Genomic DNA, 16661 nt, shown 5'->3' with positions numbered 1-16661 from the left:
GAACTTGGGCATGATAATTTATTTAATTGCCTTTAAAAGTACATTTCTATGAGAGCCCGTTGCAAGGGAAACTTCCAGACGTTATAAATCCGCCAGACTTTTGTGAAATGGAGAGCCCGTTGCAAGGGAAACTTCCAGACGTTATAAATCCGCCAGACTTTTGTGAAATGGAATGAATTTCGGCATAACATCATTGTTTATGAACATCTAAATTTTGATGACGTCATTGGGCGATGACACCATCAGGTGATGACGTCACAATAGAAAAAATCTATAATCTTAGCTATTGAAGTAAAAGATGAACGAAGCTTTAGGGTGCCTACAAAATTACGTCTGCTTTTGGATTCTTCAAATAAAATTTTCGCACAACATTTTTATTTTGCCCACTCTTATTTAAATAACATCTTTAATTTTTAAAAATCGGGAAATCGATACGTAGCTTTGTAGACGGCGACTAGGTGAATATTCTCTGCCTAAAAAAATCGCGACCCGTCCGTTCGGAACGCGAATGGTTTGATAGAATTTGTCACCAAAATATCGACGTTTTTCCTGCTTTTTAACAGTGAAATATGCATTTTAACAACTTTTTTCTTGCTCAAATCAGCTCTTCCGGTCGCTAAGTGAAAAATCATGCTTGCCTATTTTTGAATAACAGTATTTGCTATTTTATTACGTTTTTCTCGCCAGTGCGTTTATGTTTTCGAAGCTAAAAATGTCGCGCGCGCGTAAATTGCTTTCCCGCCATTCGATTTTTCCGCCTAAAAGGGTAAAGTTCCCGGATGATCGCGCGCGCGCCTAAAGCTCTGGCTAAACACGCAAACATGTTTGTCAAACATCGTGTTTGTCGTACATATTTGTACGTTAAGCCACCCACAAAACATGGCACTCAATTGGCTTCTACAACATTTCCCGATGTTTGAACTAGTTCAAACCATTCTCATCAAACACATGTTTGCCTGTTTTGCTCCTAGTTTTCTATATCTTTGAAAATCAAAACAAATAGTCTAATCAGGCCCGTAGCCAGTGGCGGTTCGAGGGTTAACACTATAGCAATGGATCACCTTAGAAAATGGACACTTTAGCAATGCAATACCTCCCTCCTCCATTCAGAAAACATTGGACCCGCCCCTGACATCGGGACACCTTTTAGGGGAGGCGGACGGGGAGGGGTGGGGGGGGGAGTAAGCTTTCAAAAATATGTGTCAATCATATCATATATAAATCGATTGTTTGATAAAAGACGATGTTTATATACATTTTTTAAACTGTTTGTATCGATTTTTAGCGGCACTCTATGTCAAACCCAGGAACCACCCCTAACCCTCGAAACCACAATCACTCCATCCTCCCAGCACATCTTTTTTTACTACATTCATTTCCTATTAATATTTAAATGTGACGGAGCGGAAAAAATTGCACCTCAGGGATACCAGTTCGTTAAATTTTATACCTTGAGGACGGTGGTCATTGCCGTCTACTTTTATGGAGAGTCCCCCCGAGGGCTCGTTTGCGCAGGTTTTTAATGGTTTTAGCGTAGAGATTCCATCTTGCTTTTTCAGTTTGTGCGTGGCAAGGCGACGAAGATTGACACATCGCTAAGAAGAAGGCTATTATTATGTGTTAACTGGCGGTGTGCGCGTAAAAAGCAGATATGGAGCTAGCTATTAAGCCTTCAAGAGCATCAATGTCAATCAACCAATCCACGAACATCAACTTATCACTTACAAATCAGGTTAAAAAAGGGCACCTTTAAAAAATTATTAATTTTATCATGCTAGTCGAAAAACAAACGGGTACTAAGATTTCTGAAATACTAAAAAAAAAATTAGATCATGATTAATGGTGTAATGGGTACCTATAGAAATAGACTTGTTTCCGGGATATGCTTTACTCATAAGTGCGCTTTTACTAAGATCCATGTAAACCCTTCTAGAGAGGGCTTAACGTCGAGTCAAAAGATTGAAAAACCCTCTAAATGCAATATCTTGTTTATTCACACGTTATTAGTAGGTTACGGCTTTTAATCAAAATTCACCATACTAAACCAAAATCCCAGTTGGCGAAAATACCCCCCTAGCTTTCTAAAAAGACGCAACCTCTGATCCTAGAAAAGCTTACAAATAGGGAATAAGCGCTACCTTTTATCTCACTCGCCGCTCAATCACCCGACTAATATCAACCGCCACACCAAACGGAAATCACATGGTTTGTTTTTGTTAGGAAGTTTCGAAGCCCTTAGATTAGCCCGGTGATATGAGAATATGTACCTGAAACATGGAAAACAGAAGATGCGGATTTAATGGCACGATAGAGTTTTTATCTTTTGTGATATTGCAAGAAAAAAAAATGTATATTATTTCTTACGGCAAGTAAGAGAAAGGGAGGGATACAAAACAGCGAAAAAAGCGATTATTTGACATTTCCACCGGTTGTGTTTTGTCGAGAAAATACAGTAAGAAATTTTAATAAACATAGTGATAATATTTTGGTCAATAAAATTGTATTCACTGATCCACTGGTAAAAATGTGTCAAAAGGAAGTTGAAAAATGTTTCATGAATTTGTCGAATTTTTCCCGCTTTTTTAGACACTTTTTCTTTTTCAGGCGCCGATGCACTGCTCTTACGCTGTTAATCCCCCTTTTGGCTCTTCACCAAGCGAATCGCAGTTAAAAACACACACCCAGTTTCCACTCCACTGCCGGATTCCTCGGAAGCCAAGTACTAAAGCACAGTAAGCTAAGTACTCGAGAAAGTAAACAGACGCGCACGACAGTTTCAAGGAAACGATAGATTTATCTGATATTCTAATCGGGAAATCTTGATTTTTGCTTCTTATCATTCTTTGCAAAGCACAAAGCCTTAAACGCACTAAATATTTTTTTTTTCAATCATAAATAATTGGTTTTAGTACAACAGAAAACATTTAAAAAATAAAATCTTCGGCTCATAGAAAGATGTCAGATTGACTTGTACTATGAATGTACCATATATTTTTTTCAATCTTAATTTTTCTATAAAAAAGAATTACATTATACCGCTGCAAAGTAAACATTCAAAGTCAGATGGAAAATTATATGTTCTTATATCCTTAAGTGAAGTTTACAAAAGTTCTATTTTAGTGTGAAATCTCAAAATGCTGGTGCCTTTTTATTGTGTCTCTAGAATAGAATTTTGATAACATTAACCGTAAAGCCTTTTGGATTGTTTTTTTATTTTATTTCAATTTGCAGTATAGTTCAATTTTATAACTTTTACCTCTGGATTTATCTGTTGCGAAGTATATGTGTTCTTTGTGGCTGTTATAACTTCCTCTCTCGCTTGCGGCATTCCATTATAATCTCTGAGTACAATCAATTATTTTCAAAATGTTGTAAGCGGTTCATGCCTATCCCGCCCTTTTGAAACTAAAACCTTAAATTTGATTGCAGCTGGTGAGAAATATCGCTTGGAAAGGGAACTACGTGAACCAAAGAGAAATTGTCAGCAAATTGCATTTGTTATTTACAAAACATGCGTCTAATTGTTGAAAATTGTCTTTCAAAATTGACCACAAAAGGCGACCTTGACACATTATATTAGCACTGATTTTAAAGCCACAGCTTGCATCCATTAGAAGAAGTTTGTCTGCTTTTTACTTTGTTCTAGCAACCATATGGTTCCCAAATTAAGCTAAACTTGGCCGTGTATCTATGGATGTCATTCTGTGAAATTGCGGGAGGTCTATATTGAGGAAAAAACATACCTCCGCTAAGATCGCTCCCCTATATATCTTAAACAAAGACATTTATTTGTCCTTACAACTGCGTTTGACGCGATGAAGCACTCGCGCGGTTTTTTCTCATTACAGATCCGAAACCCTTAAACGATCGACACTGGCATCTCAAATTGGAGATGAAATCTTTACTGACAATAGAATAGACTATGGGGTCAGCGGCTGAGTTGATTACAACCCCAAGTACTGCAATGTTAAAAAACACGAGAAAAAGTTGATGGTTTGCGAAACCATCCCAGGATAAGACAACAAGCCGGAAAGCATTCAGTGGCAGCATAGTGATAGTGAAGACAATGACGAGATGAGTCAGTAAGCGGGCTGTTCGTGAGTTTTGCTTGACTCGTCGTATCTCCTCTTTTTTTCTCGCGCTCTGTTGTTGACCCATTCTCTTGTGCAGCATACTGCTTGTCCGTATTTCTGCCGTTATTATCAGATACGTATAGCTTATGAGGCCAAGTGGCACAAAGTAGAGTAGCATAGCGTCCATACCGATATAAATATGATGCATTAAAGGGGCGGGCCACTCGAACATACACACCTCCATGCACTCTGTCTCCACGTACCGAACAATGAAAAACAAAGGCACAACAAATATCCCAAAGGAGGGATATACGAAAGGCTTTTTAATTTTCCACTTCGGGCGAACTGTGTTTTCTACAGTGTATGCTTACTGTACTATATTGTTTTACAAGTGGGAAAACGATTAAATAATCTTTTTAACACATTAGTATAAGGGAGATACTGATCATATAGTAATTTAGTATGTTAGGATTCCTAAGTCAGCTATCGCAAGACTGCGAACGTAGAGACCGTCAGCAGAGCGCAGTTTGCGGCCACGTGGAGCAAGCACTGTCACCAGCAGGTTTCCGATAATTCCGACCAAAGCCGCACCGATTTCGATACCTAGCCGCGTTACCTTGACCGCTTGCGGCTCTGTGATGTACGGGGACGCGGGCAGGACGCAGTTTGGTCGCAGTTCCTCGGAGTGGTTCGAAATGTTCTGTCGCTGAAAACTTGATATGTCGATGGTTTGTTCCATCATGGAAATTTGAAATTATTTTTCTTAAAATTCACTTTGCGGGCTTAGCTACTTATCAATTCACACGACTTAGCGGATTCCCAAAGGACACGAACTTTCACCCAGTATTGAACGCACTTCTTTCACCCAGAATTTTACGCACTTGGACGTCGCACTTTTTATAACTTGTGTTTAGTTGTTTTCTACCTCTACCTATAACTTCCTCTTGTACTTCTTGCCTTGGTATATTTTACCAATTTCGTATTATTCCCTTAGCAGTTAATTCCTCAATATCGATGCCAAAGGCACTCAGACTAATGGTTTTCTTTAGAACAACCAATATCCATGTAGTGCTCAAAGTCGATCGTCTTTTCAATGAAAATCACTAATTTTCCAAAAAGAGCCTTTGTCTTATTGACGACGTGCAAAATCTATCGTTTATCTTCCATCGTTTCTACCACCTCTGAACTGTTATCTTCTTCAAAATCGTTCGGACGCAAGCCAAACGTTAGTAAATGTTTACACAAATATGTGTCAGAAAAGTAAAGAACAGTTGCGCCGTATCTTTTTTTTTCTGGTGTTGAATCAGGTTTCAAGGCAATTTTTTTTCAGTGTGACCAAGCTGCCAGGATAATGCGGTTTAAAATGATAATACCGCTTACTCTGAATTTCCGTGGGTCTTATACTCAAAGAATTATGCGCGGCAAACCTCTCTCGTGTCTTGGATCTTTCTCCGTCATTCTACCATTTTCGGTCCCTGCTCTTATAGAGGCTGACTTGTCAGACTGACGACTCTTAGATAGCTCAGTAATGAACCAATGCTCATATCATCGGTAAATTGATGAAATACCTAATTAAAAAGCATTACTCGCGTCGAATTAGTCATTTAAAGTGCATTGGCTCTGAGGTCCAAGGACGTGACGTGAGGTCCATCAAGTCCTCCTTTTATCCTTAAAACTGTTGCCATGGTAATGCCTTTATGCCTAAAACACTGATGGTTCTTGTGATTAATTGGGAGCAGTGTGTAGACAAGGGGAAGCGAGTTTAAGGGAAAGTTTGCAATAATGGTATGCTAATGTTTCAAAGCTTATACTGAATCTGTCTGCTGGTAGCGAATTTTGATATCAGATTAATAACCTTTTTCGACCATTACGCAATGTGGGAAAGTAATTGTGCCTATTTCGATTACGGAACAACTACTCTAAGGCAATGTTGTAATCGTTCCAATGTGACACGGATACCTACCCACGACTAATTGGAAAAAGCCCGTTAAGAAAATGGTTTGAGAGCTGCCAACATGGATTTTTTTTTTCTACGATGATAAGGCACTAACAATACCATCCATCATGTTTGGCACTTCTGGTGTTTTAATCACAATTGAACATTTGTATTATTCAGTATTTTGAAGTTGCTGAGAATTAAATACTACATTTCTTATATAAAATTCCTGGTACTACAATTTCTAGAACCTAACCTTGAGCATAAGGCAATTTATAGTCAGAATTATTCTGAGAACAGTTTTAAAACGAGTCACATAAATTAGAAAAACTAAAAGAAATCAAAACAGAAAATAAAACATTATTTTTGGTAATCTTGGGGACTTTGAGTTTTATATATTATCATTGTTATCTCATATATATAAGGATTTTATTATTATATGAATTTTGAAAAAGGAGAACTTGAAAGAGGACATAATTGATCATATTTCTACCCGCCTTTGTTAGTTAAATACATACATATCTGATAGCATTCACTCAGTTTGATTAAACATTATCGTGGCAAACGGTGGCGCTGTAAGGGATTGCAGTGGCGTGTCTAGGATTCCGTTCTACCAAATTCTTGTATTTTCATTGGATATATCAATAAAAAGGCACATTCCTTTATTAAGAGGGAGGGTGTATGCCCCGTTACTTTGAAATGTGCCTTATATTTAAATCCCCCCCCCCCCCCCCCCGCCATTTTTGCTGAAAGATTCCTTTACACCCATACCCTTTATATAGTTATCATCCAATAATGAAAAACAACGTTACCGTCACCTAAAAATAACACTTCATGCTTTATCTACCAATGCAAACGAAAATAGTACTACCGCTTCCCAAATCCGCCGATGGAAATGGATGCTTTTGACACACTTTGCTAAGATGACAAAACGGCGGCTGACTGAGGCACTTTATACTTTATATCTTATAAGATTACCCTTACCTTTCCCTGTTTCTTATCGAGTTTATTGTTCTGGAAAAGAAAAATAGAATAGAATGTCTACTTCTAGTTACGGGCCTCATGGCCTTCAACTTGTCACTTATAATGTATGATAAGGGTATTATCTATCTCATGAAAAGAAAAGCGGTCGTACGTAACTACTTGAACACATTAAGGCGTACAACAAGGTAAGAAGGCTCTAGATCACGTAGAACAAGAGGGAAAGCAACCAGTATATCAGGAGTATAAGGCGGTTGTACGCAACTACTTGAACACATTTAGGCGTACATCAAACATGTAAGAAGGCTCAAGATCACTTAAAACAAGAGAGAAACAACCAACATATTAGGAGTACGTTTGTACGCAACTAAACATTACGAACACGTTTAGGCTTAAAACTAACAGGTAAGAAGGCCTTTGGCTTATTAATTGAACATGGAAATCGATACTGGAGCTGAGGTTAAGTTATGTATTTCGCGTTGAAAAAAATATGTTAAAGCAATTATATGAAAGAAATTATATGAAGATAGTGTTACTCGTCAGGTTTTTCGATAGCACGTACGTTGACATCATTAAGTAGGCAATTATTTACACATTAGGGATTTAGATCAAGCAATACTCAAGAAGAAGTGTTTCCCAAATAATAATGAATATACTGCACAATGTAACGTATAAACGTAAGAGCTATAATAGCGTTTGTCGCCAGCAGATTGCTTGTGTTAAAAAGAAGACAACATAGGGACGAGGAGGGTAGATAACAGGGAAATAGAAGCCTGTGTACCGTTATTATGACACTTTGTCCTTTATCTATCACAACTGAAGACTCAACGAAACCATTCCGAGAGGAAATTAAAAAAAAAAAAACACATCAATTTTGTTACCCTAGTGCAGGCGCGCACCCCCCACCCCCCCCCCCCCCCCCCCCTGGCGGTCCAAAAGTGGATCATTTCTTATTAAGGAATCTTCAAATGCTATGCTTTTTTCATATGATACAATAGCTGCGCACCCCCCTCCCCACCTCAGCCAATCCTGTCTGCTTCCTTACTCTAGCGTCTAAGGCCCTGTCACCGCCGAACAGCCGAAGACGCGACGAAAAATTGGCGAGCGGAAAATTCTGGCTATCCGTCTATTTCCCCTAACCCTAGGGGCTAGCGGCTCTCGCACCACCGAAGGCCCTTCATCCTTTCATCTAGGGTATAAGATCTCATAGCTCTCCCTTTGAGGGTGTTTGTTATTTGTTTTACGTTATTTTAGGGTAAGTCAAAATAACGAAAACTATATATATATATATATATATTTTCGAGAAAAATACAAACTACATAGGTTTCCCTACAGGTCTGTTTCGTGGTTGCCCACTCATCAGGGGACCAACCAACCACGAAACAGACCTGTAGGGAAACCGTGTAGTTTGTATTTTTCTCAAACCAACACTATACACCGCTCTACTTTCGAGTATTGAGCACTTTCTATGAAAGCCTTCAACCATCATTTTATATATATATTTTCTTTATTTTGAGAACTATTCTAGATTCTTTTCTCTGAGAATTATAGAGACTATGATTCATTCTGGTTTTACTCAAACCCATTTTCGGATAAACCATCTCTCTAAAACAACTCACTGATGATCCTCTGACTATCGATTTACATGGTGCCAATACTTACTGTATGTCCACGAAATAGCATTCCTTTTAAATCTCATGGTTATGTCTGTTTTCCCTAAATACATTTTTTGTTCGGTCGGTTACGCCTTCAGTCGTTTCGATTGTCAGCGGCAAGTCGTCTCCTGACAAGCGCAAGGCTTGTGACGTCATACCGGCAGAAGTGATGTCTTCCTTAACTTGGGGTGAGCTGAAGATTCAAGGTAAGTAAATCTTATTTAACCATGACTAGTCCAAAGATGCTTCTAGTTCACTTCTCGACAATTTAAATATCTATTTGGATGAATGTCTGGAATCTTGAGGTAAAAATGTGTGACTGAGCTTTAAAAAAGCCACCAGTATTACCGCTCCTGCACAATACCCAGTCACACCATCGGATAATTCAAGTAAGTAACTGCATCCTCGGGGACCCAGGGCGTCGTGGAGATCGGGCACACAGGGAGCGCGCAAGAGACTTCCCTTTTCTTTTTTTTCCCCGCCAACAGTGGTCAGGCAGTTTTTTTACATGAATAATTGTCCTTATAACCGATCGGGACGATTTTTATCCCAAGCATCCGCTCCAGCGCCCCTAAAAATATTCCCAACACAACTAATTTGACTCCACAAATTTGCCAGCAAAACCATTCGGGACGATTTTTTTCCCAGCAACCGAGGGGTCTAACATCTTCCCAGCCAGCAAAAGGGGTGTGGAATAGATGTTCTGCGAAACAGATCCGTTTTGTACCCTTGGATCCAACGACCGAGTTTCGTTACCATTCGGGGGCATGCACAGGTTACAGCGATATTCAACAATTTGCGAGCTCCCGTCAATAACCCACAACTGCTAAACGCTATCTGGCTTCCATTATTCAAACTAAACGGAAACTACATTTGGGTGTTTTTTTTTTTTATTGGGCAGCGCCTTCTGGATAGCTGGCGTGAAGTTTTGAAGTTTGGTTTGGTTTGAAGTTTGGCGTGAAGTTTGAAATATTTTAGGCCTTGGTTAATAAAAATGCTTAATTAAGGCATTTTGAGCGAGAGGAAGCCAGAAAAAGCAATGTAGCGGTTGGATATCGTAGTCTGAAGGCGCGCGCACAATCAGTTTTGAATAAGAAGGTAAAAAAAAGGTAGCACTGACCCCGAAAATCGTATTTGAAGTATTGCTTGGTATACAAACACACATATTATTACCATGTTATCTACAAAAGCAATTGGATTTTGTGATTGGAGATGCAAGCAATTGGATTTTCCACTATCCCTGTCCTCAGAAGAAGTATATTTTGTGAAGATTTCTATCTTTCCCTCTCCTAGGGAGAAGTTTATTCTTCTAGGGAGAAGTATATTTGTGAAGATTTCTCTCTATCCCTCTCATAGGGAGGAGTATATTTGTGAAGATTTCTCTCTATCCCTCTCCTAGGGAGGAGTATATTTGTGAAGATTTCTCTCTATCCCTCTCCTAGGGAGGAGTATATTTGTGAAGATTTCTCTCTATCCCTCTCCTAGGGAGGAGTATATTTGTGAAGATTTCTCTCTATCCCTCTCCTAGGGAGGAGTATATTTGTGAAGATTTCTATCTATCCCTCTCCGCAAATACAATGCATCATGGGAAATGTTTGCCTCACCTTATATCGCTGGACTGGCTGCCAATTCTGTTACTTCTGCGCCAGAAGCAGAAGAGGTCGACCAGCAGATCACGGTACTGTTGTCTCGTCAGCACGTACGTAAAAGGGTCGATCAACAGATTGACAAGCAGAAGGCGACACACTAATAGGTCTGCACCCGCGTCACGCCATCCATACCAAGCGTTACCGATAATGCGTGACTGGAAATGAGTGGTTATGAAATAGGCTCCCGTCAATACATTTTCACAGTGTGTTATCAATAGTGCCTGACAGGAGAGTGCTATAGGATAGATTTGCGTCACGCCACCAATAACAAACGTTACCGATAATGCGTGACTGCAAGTAAGGAATCATAAGATAGGTTCCTGTCACGCATTCACCATATTTTTACGCATTATCGTGACTGGAAATGAAAATCAAATAAAATGAGCTCGACACCGCTTTGTGTTATTCTGATAATGCATGACATGGAATCAATAGAAATATACTGTTTGGCTAAAGAGATACACCTTGGATTCTTTCTTTCTACTCGTTTTTAATTTACTTATATTTTGCGCATTCACGAGGGATGCGCGCGCACCCCCTCCCCAACACCCCTTGGTGACCAAAAAGTGGGTCATTTCAACGAATCTTGCTTTTTCCATATGTTACCTATACCTTTTTCCCATATGATACCTATAGAAATCATGCCTTTTCCATATGATAATGACCGCGCACCCTCCCCCTCCCCAGCCAATCCTGGGTCGCGCCTTTGACCTACCATATAAGGTATCCAGCAAGCTACAAAGACCAATGAAATGAAAGCCATCGTCTTGACAAACTGTCTCTCCATCTCGTTCAAATGCCTGCCAGTACAAACTGGCTCGGTAGAAGAGCCGCGGCTACACAGAGACACTATGACAGCGGTATTACACAACACAAGAGTCAGACAGATGACGTCACCAATGATGACGTAACAAAAGCAAAACGCCGCGTCGAGACTGGTACTTGGAAACCAATTGACGGTACAAAAGGTTCCGACGAGATTCCGAGAGAAGCTTCCGAATCCGAGGACTGGCAAGAGAGAGACGACGAAGGCGATGACGACTAGTCCGACTAGTAATCGAGTAGTTTTGCCCACTGTGACGAGCTGGCGGTGGTAAAGAGGCCTGGTCACGGCCACACACCTGGAATATCGTTACGAAAACTGTCATATGCAAGTGGTGCAATGCATTCTTAACACATCAAAAATAAAGTTCGAAGGGCTACTCTTCCCTGCATCTGCCACTTCCTTCCTTTTTGAAGGGGGCAACTTTTCCTGTATCTCTTCCTTCCTTGTTAAGTTCACCAAAAACGCGCCAATAGTTATACCATATATTCTTGTTAACGATCACGACTATTTGGGTATTTTGATTGGTTCCTTTCTTGTAGGGGATACACTTGTAGCTGTCACTTTTTTCCCTATATTGGGTTAGGTACCCCCCACTGCCTCCCTTATATAAGAAACCTTCCCAATAACAAAAATATCTTCTTACTCAGCCTTTGCCTGTTGGCTGGATATGCTGTAAGCCCCTACAACCCTTTGCAAAAATCATCTCCACGGACCCCTTGCACCTTGTCTAAATTTCAGTTGAACATTGGCATACTTCCCCTCTCCTTCCCCGCTCCATATCCTAGTCACCTTTTGCTGCCCCTATAAATGTTTATTTACCTGAAACAAGAAACATTGCGTATTACTTTACACATAAAAATCCAGTTTAAAACTCCTCCTCCAATATCCATGTCCCCAACCATCACACCCGTTTAATTTACCTGTCGATTGCCATGAACATTGCAACGGACCCTGAAGCCAATGTCGCAAATAAAATCATGAATCCCTGGAAGTCACACATGGGTTGCCCACCAGTCCACCTTCCCATGCCATAGCATAGCCACGAGGGAATGCAGGCTAACAACACACACAGGAAGTCGACACACGAGAGACCGAGCACGAAGACATTAGGGCTGACGGGATGTTCGCGAACTAGACGCACGGACGCGACTACCGCAAATAAATTCGCAATGGTCGCAAGCAGGGATATGACGTAAAACAAGACGCTGTTATTGTCACGTGGAAGCTCATAGGAGAAGCTGGAGTTGGAAAAGTTTGGGATAGTAGCCATGAGTAATCAAATACCGGCAAATGTCCTGTCTATTGATAGAGCTGCGTTTTTATATTTCTAGGAAACCTTGATAGCTTCAGGCAAAGGCCATTTGTAAAACCTTAAATTGTTGAGCCACTTGTGTTATCACGGAATTACTTCAGCTCTTGATAGAATTTGTATGAATGACAACCTCGTTATGAACAACTCCTGGTAAAGCTCTGTTCGTTTTTGTAACACTTTTACCTTCTCTTTATCGACCTTTGAGATTCGAAAGTCGCAATTTGTGGGGCAAATTTCGCTTCATTCCAATTATATGGTGAAAACTTGATAAACCCGCGGTGTGTGTTTAGTGTCAGTCTTATACTCTTTCCAACTTCCTTAGAGATATTGAAAATGACTCTGCTAAACCATCAGATTTGGTACAGTCACCGCCTTTTAAAGAAGAGTAATGATTATTCTTTACTCTTCACAATTCCCTTTTAGATATTTAAAATAATTCTGTCAAATCATCCGCCTTGGTACAGTCACCGCCTTTTATTCTTTTACTTGGTATCACCAGAATCTCCATGGCATTTCAAGCAGTACGTGATTCGAGATATCATTAAAGATGTTGTTGCATTGAAGCTAAAAGCTTGTGATTCCAATAATCGGCGAGAAAGGCTGATGAATTCGCTGTGTATCTCCACTCTTTACAACTTCAGTTCAACAAAATGAGTTGTAGAAAGCATGGATGCATCTGTGTCCATTGTCGTTTTTCTTGTTTACTGTTTCCTAGCTGATTCCGTGCACAAGGGCGTCTAGTTCCACCTGTCTCAAAATCCTTCTACTTATTTCACCTCCATTTGCATATTTAGAGTGCTTTAATGATAACCGCGTGAAAATTAGTGCTAGCCATACATCAGATAATGCACAGCTTACCGGAATAAACTGCTTTTACGATAAAGCTGATGAAACGGTAAAAAAGAATCGAAAAGTACGTTTTAATAAACGGTAGGCCTGACCGCAAAGAAATGAGAGAGCTGGAAGTCTATTTAATTTAATTATTATCTTCTGTTTTTATATTAAGAATAGTGAAAAAAACTAGAGCACCTCAATTTGACGTTTTTACTGAAGTGACATTGTTTCCTGGGCAATAATTGTAATTGTTTGTTTAGTACTAAGAGTTTGGCGTTCAATCGCTCAAACTTAGATCACATCCGCGCATTTTTATTTCTGTCCGCTCTAAATCACATATCTTTAATAACACTCATTCAAAACAAAATCACAGCAAAATATTTTAGATTTATCTTTAATTGCTAACAGTATATACCATGATTGTCTACGATAATCAGAGTAGCACTAAAATGTGTAGACAATCGATATTGTGAAGTCATGATCTTGTAAGAATATTGAATTGTGTTACAAAATTAACAAAGACTTCTTTCTCTTTTTCTTACCAAATCAAAGAACATGGATACCATTTGAACAGAGCTTTGATCAAAGCACACATTAATTATACTGACACTTTTTTTATTTCAAACCTGGAAGGTTAGCCACTTCATTCAATTAGCATTATTTTAGCGGAGCCAGCGCGTAGCTTCATAGCGCGTAGCTCCATAGGTTAGAAATATGCATTTCTTGTCCCTCCGTAAGCAATATTCTATACCTTGAAAGGTTTAATGTTAGCTCCCATGAGGAATCATTTTTGTAAAAAAAATGTCAAGTTTTGCTCATCACACTCAAATTTTCTTATCTCAATTGGGAAAAAAGTGGTCTCAAAAAGCTGTTTGAACCATTAAGATGCCTTGAAGATACACAGCGAGAAAAAAAGGCCGCTTAAATCTGCAACCGTTAAAAGACAAAAGAATCTATTAGAATCCGAGATATTTAACAGGCCATCCGCTCTAAATTATCAATCACATCCTCAAAGAAACTTCCAATAGACACACTGCTTTCAATATTTTGAAATATTTTTCGCGTTTTCCGTTAAAAATGATCGGAGATTGTTACGTAATCGACCGGAAGTAAACTGGTGACAATGCGGCTTTTAATGCTGTGCCTTAATATTGGAGAGAAAAAGCTTGTAATTTTGAAACGTGCTGTGATTGGCTTGGCTAAAAGGTTCTTCGTTGGGGAGACTGGGCCCTACGGTAACCCGGCGATGGAGGCGCTTGTTGGGTTTGCATATGATTATCGCCTCTTTTGGCCTAAAACAGGGGTTGTCCGTCGTCCGATGGATCAGATGGATCCATTTGCCAACCAGAATACATCAGACTCCGGTTGATTCCGGTCGCAAAAAAACGATCTATTGGTGGCCGGTATCCCTGTGGTGTTAGTTGCGGCTCCATCTGCACACCGAGTTCATTTTGGTACTCTCTTTGTTGGCCTCTTCTGGCCTAGGACAGGGGTCATTTTGGTACTCTCTTTGTTGGCCTCTTCTGGCCTAGGACAGGGGTCATTTTGGTACTCTCTTTGTTGGCCTCTTCTGGTCTAGGACAGGGGTCATTTTGGTACTCTCTTTGTTGGCCTCTTCTGGCCTAGGACAGGGGTCATTTTGGTACTCTCTTTGTTGGCCTCTTCTGGCCTAGGGCAGGGGTCATTTTGGTACTCTCTTTGTTGGCCTCTTCTGGCCAAGGACAGGGGTCATTTTGGTACTCTCTTTGTTGGCCTCTTCTGGCCAAGGACAGGGGTCATTTTGGTACTCTCTTTGTTGGCCTCTTCTGGTCTAGGACAGGGGTCATTTTGGTACTCTCTTTGTTGGCCTCTTCTGGCCTAGGACAGGGGTCATTTTGGTACTCTCTTTGTTGGCCTCTTCTGGCCTAGGACAGGGGTCATTTTGGTACTCTCTTTGTTGGCCTCTTCTGGCCTAGGACATGGGTCATTTTGGTACTCTCTTTGTTGGCCTCTTCTGGCCTAGGACAGGGGTCATTTTGGTACTCTCTATGTTGGCCTCTTCTGGCCTAGGACAGGGGTCATTTTGGTACTCTCTTTGTTGGCCTCTTCTGGCCTAGGACAGGGGTCATTTTGGTACTCTCTTTGTTGGCCTCTTCTGGCCTAGGACAGGGGTCATTTTGATACTCTCTTTGTTGGCCTCTTCTGGCCTAGGACAGGGGTCATTTTGGTACTCTCTTTGTTGGCCTCTTCTGGCCTAGGACAGGGGTCATTTTGGTACTCTCTTTGTTGGCCTCTTCTGGTCTAGTACAGGGGTCATTTTGGTACTCTCTTTGTTGGCCTCTTCTGGCCTAGTACAGGGGTCATTTTGGTACTCTCTTTGTTGGCCTCTTCTGGCCTAGGACAGGGGTCATTTTGGTACTCTCTTTGTTGGCCTCTTCTGGCCTAGGACAGGGGTCATTTTGGTACTCTCTTTGTTGGCCTCTTCTGGTCTAGGACAGGGGTCATTTTGGTACTCTCTTTGTTGGCCTCTTCTGGCCTAGGACAGGGGTCATTTTGGTACTCTCTTTGTTGGCCTCTTCTGGTCTAGGACAGGGGTCATTTTGGTACTCTCTTTGTTGGCCTCTTCTGGCCTAGGACAGGGGTCATTTTGGTACTCTCTTTGTTGGCCTCTTCTGGCCTAGGACAGGGGTCATTTTGGTACTCTCTTTGTTGGCCTCTTCTGGCCTAGGACAGGGGTCATTTTGGTACTCTCTTTGTTGGCCTCTTCTGGCCTAGGACATGGGTCATTTTGGTACTCTCTTTGTTGGCCTCTTCTGGTCTAGGACAGGGGTCATTTTGGTACTCTCTTTGTTGGCCTCTTCTGGCCTAGGACAGGGGTCATTTTGGTACTCTCTTTGTTGGCCTCTTCTGGTCTAGGACAGGGGTCATTTTGGTACTCTCTTTGTTGGCCTCTTCTGGCCTAGGACAGGGGTCATTTTGGTACTCTCTTTGTTGGCCTCTTCTGGCCTAGGACAGAGGTCATTTTGGTACTCTCTTTGTTGGCCTCTTCTGGCCTAGGACAGGGGTCATTTTGGTACTCTCTTTGTTGGCCTCTTCTGGTCTAGGACAGGGGTCATTTTGGTACTCTCTTTGTTGGCCTCTTCTGGCCTAGGACAGGGGTCATTTTGTTACTCTCTTTGTTGGCCTCTTCTGGCCTAGGACAGGGGTCATTTTGGTACTCTCTTTGTTGGCCTCTTCTGGCCTAGGACAGGTGTCATTTTGGTACTCTCTTTGTTGGCCTCTTCTGGCCTAGGACAGGGGTCATTTTGTTACTCTCTTTGTTGGCCTCTTCTGGCCTAGGACAGGGGTCATTTTGGTACTCTCTTTGTTGGCCTCTTCTGGCCTAGGACAGGGGTCATTTTGGTACTCTCTTTGTT

At 40.9% G+C, this 16661-nt stretch overlaps 1 protein-coding gene across 1 annotated transcript; it reads right to left on the bottom strand.

Annotated features, from left to right (window-relative positions):
• Positions 1-8478: 8478 nt before the first annotated feature.
• On the bottom strand, positions 8479-13269 carry LOC5502040 (prostaglandin E2 receptor EP4 subtype). The gene is made up of 4 exons (XM_048728181.1): positions 12041-13269; positions 11010-11415; positions 10250-10449; positions 8479-8838 (listed from the first exon to the last, which is right to left on the bottom strand). Exons 1-4 carry the CDS (start codon positions 12388-12390, stop codon positions 8679-8681), a joined length of 1116 nt encoding a protein of 371 aa, XP_048584138.1. The 5' UTR covers positions 12391-13269; the 3' UTR covers positions 8479-8678.
• Positions 13270-16661: the final 3392 nt, after the last annotated feature.

Source organism: Nematostella vectensis, chromosome 5, assembly GCF_932526225.1.
Source record: "Nematostella vectensis chromosome 5, jaNemVect1.1, whole genome shotgun sequence".
Classification (NCBI taxonomy): domain Eukaryota; kingdom Metazoa; phylum Cnidaria; class Anthozoa; order Actiniaria; family Edwardsiidae; genus Nematostella; species Nematostella vectensis.
The sequence above is the reverse complement of the archived record's forward strand: the minus strand, read 5'-3'. Positions and strand labels throughout refer to the sequence as shown.

Excerpts from the sequence above, each read along its gene's own strand:
- LOC5502040 (XM_048728181.1), bottom strand. The coding sequence starts at position 12,390 with ATGGCTACTATCCCAAACTTTTCCAACTCCAGCTTCTCCTATGAGCTT. Across the intron at positions 11,416-12,040 it reads ATGTTCATGGCAATCGACAG|GTGTGTGGCCGTGACCAGGC; the intron begins GTAAATTAAACG and ends ACGATATTCCAG. Across the intron at positions 8,839-10,249 it reads AGCCAGTCCAGCGATATAAG|CTCACCCCAAGTTAAGGAAG; the intron begins GTGAGGCAAACA and ends TTGAATCTTCAG.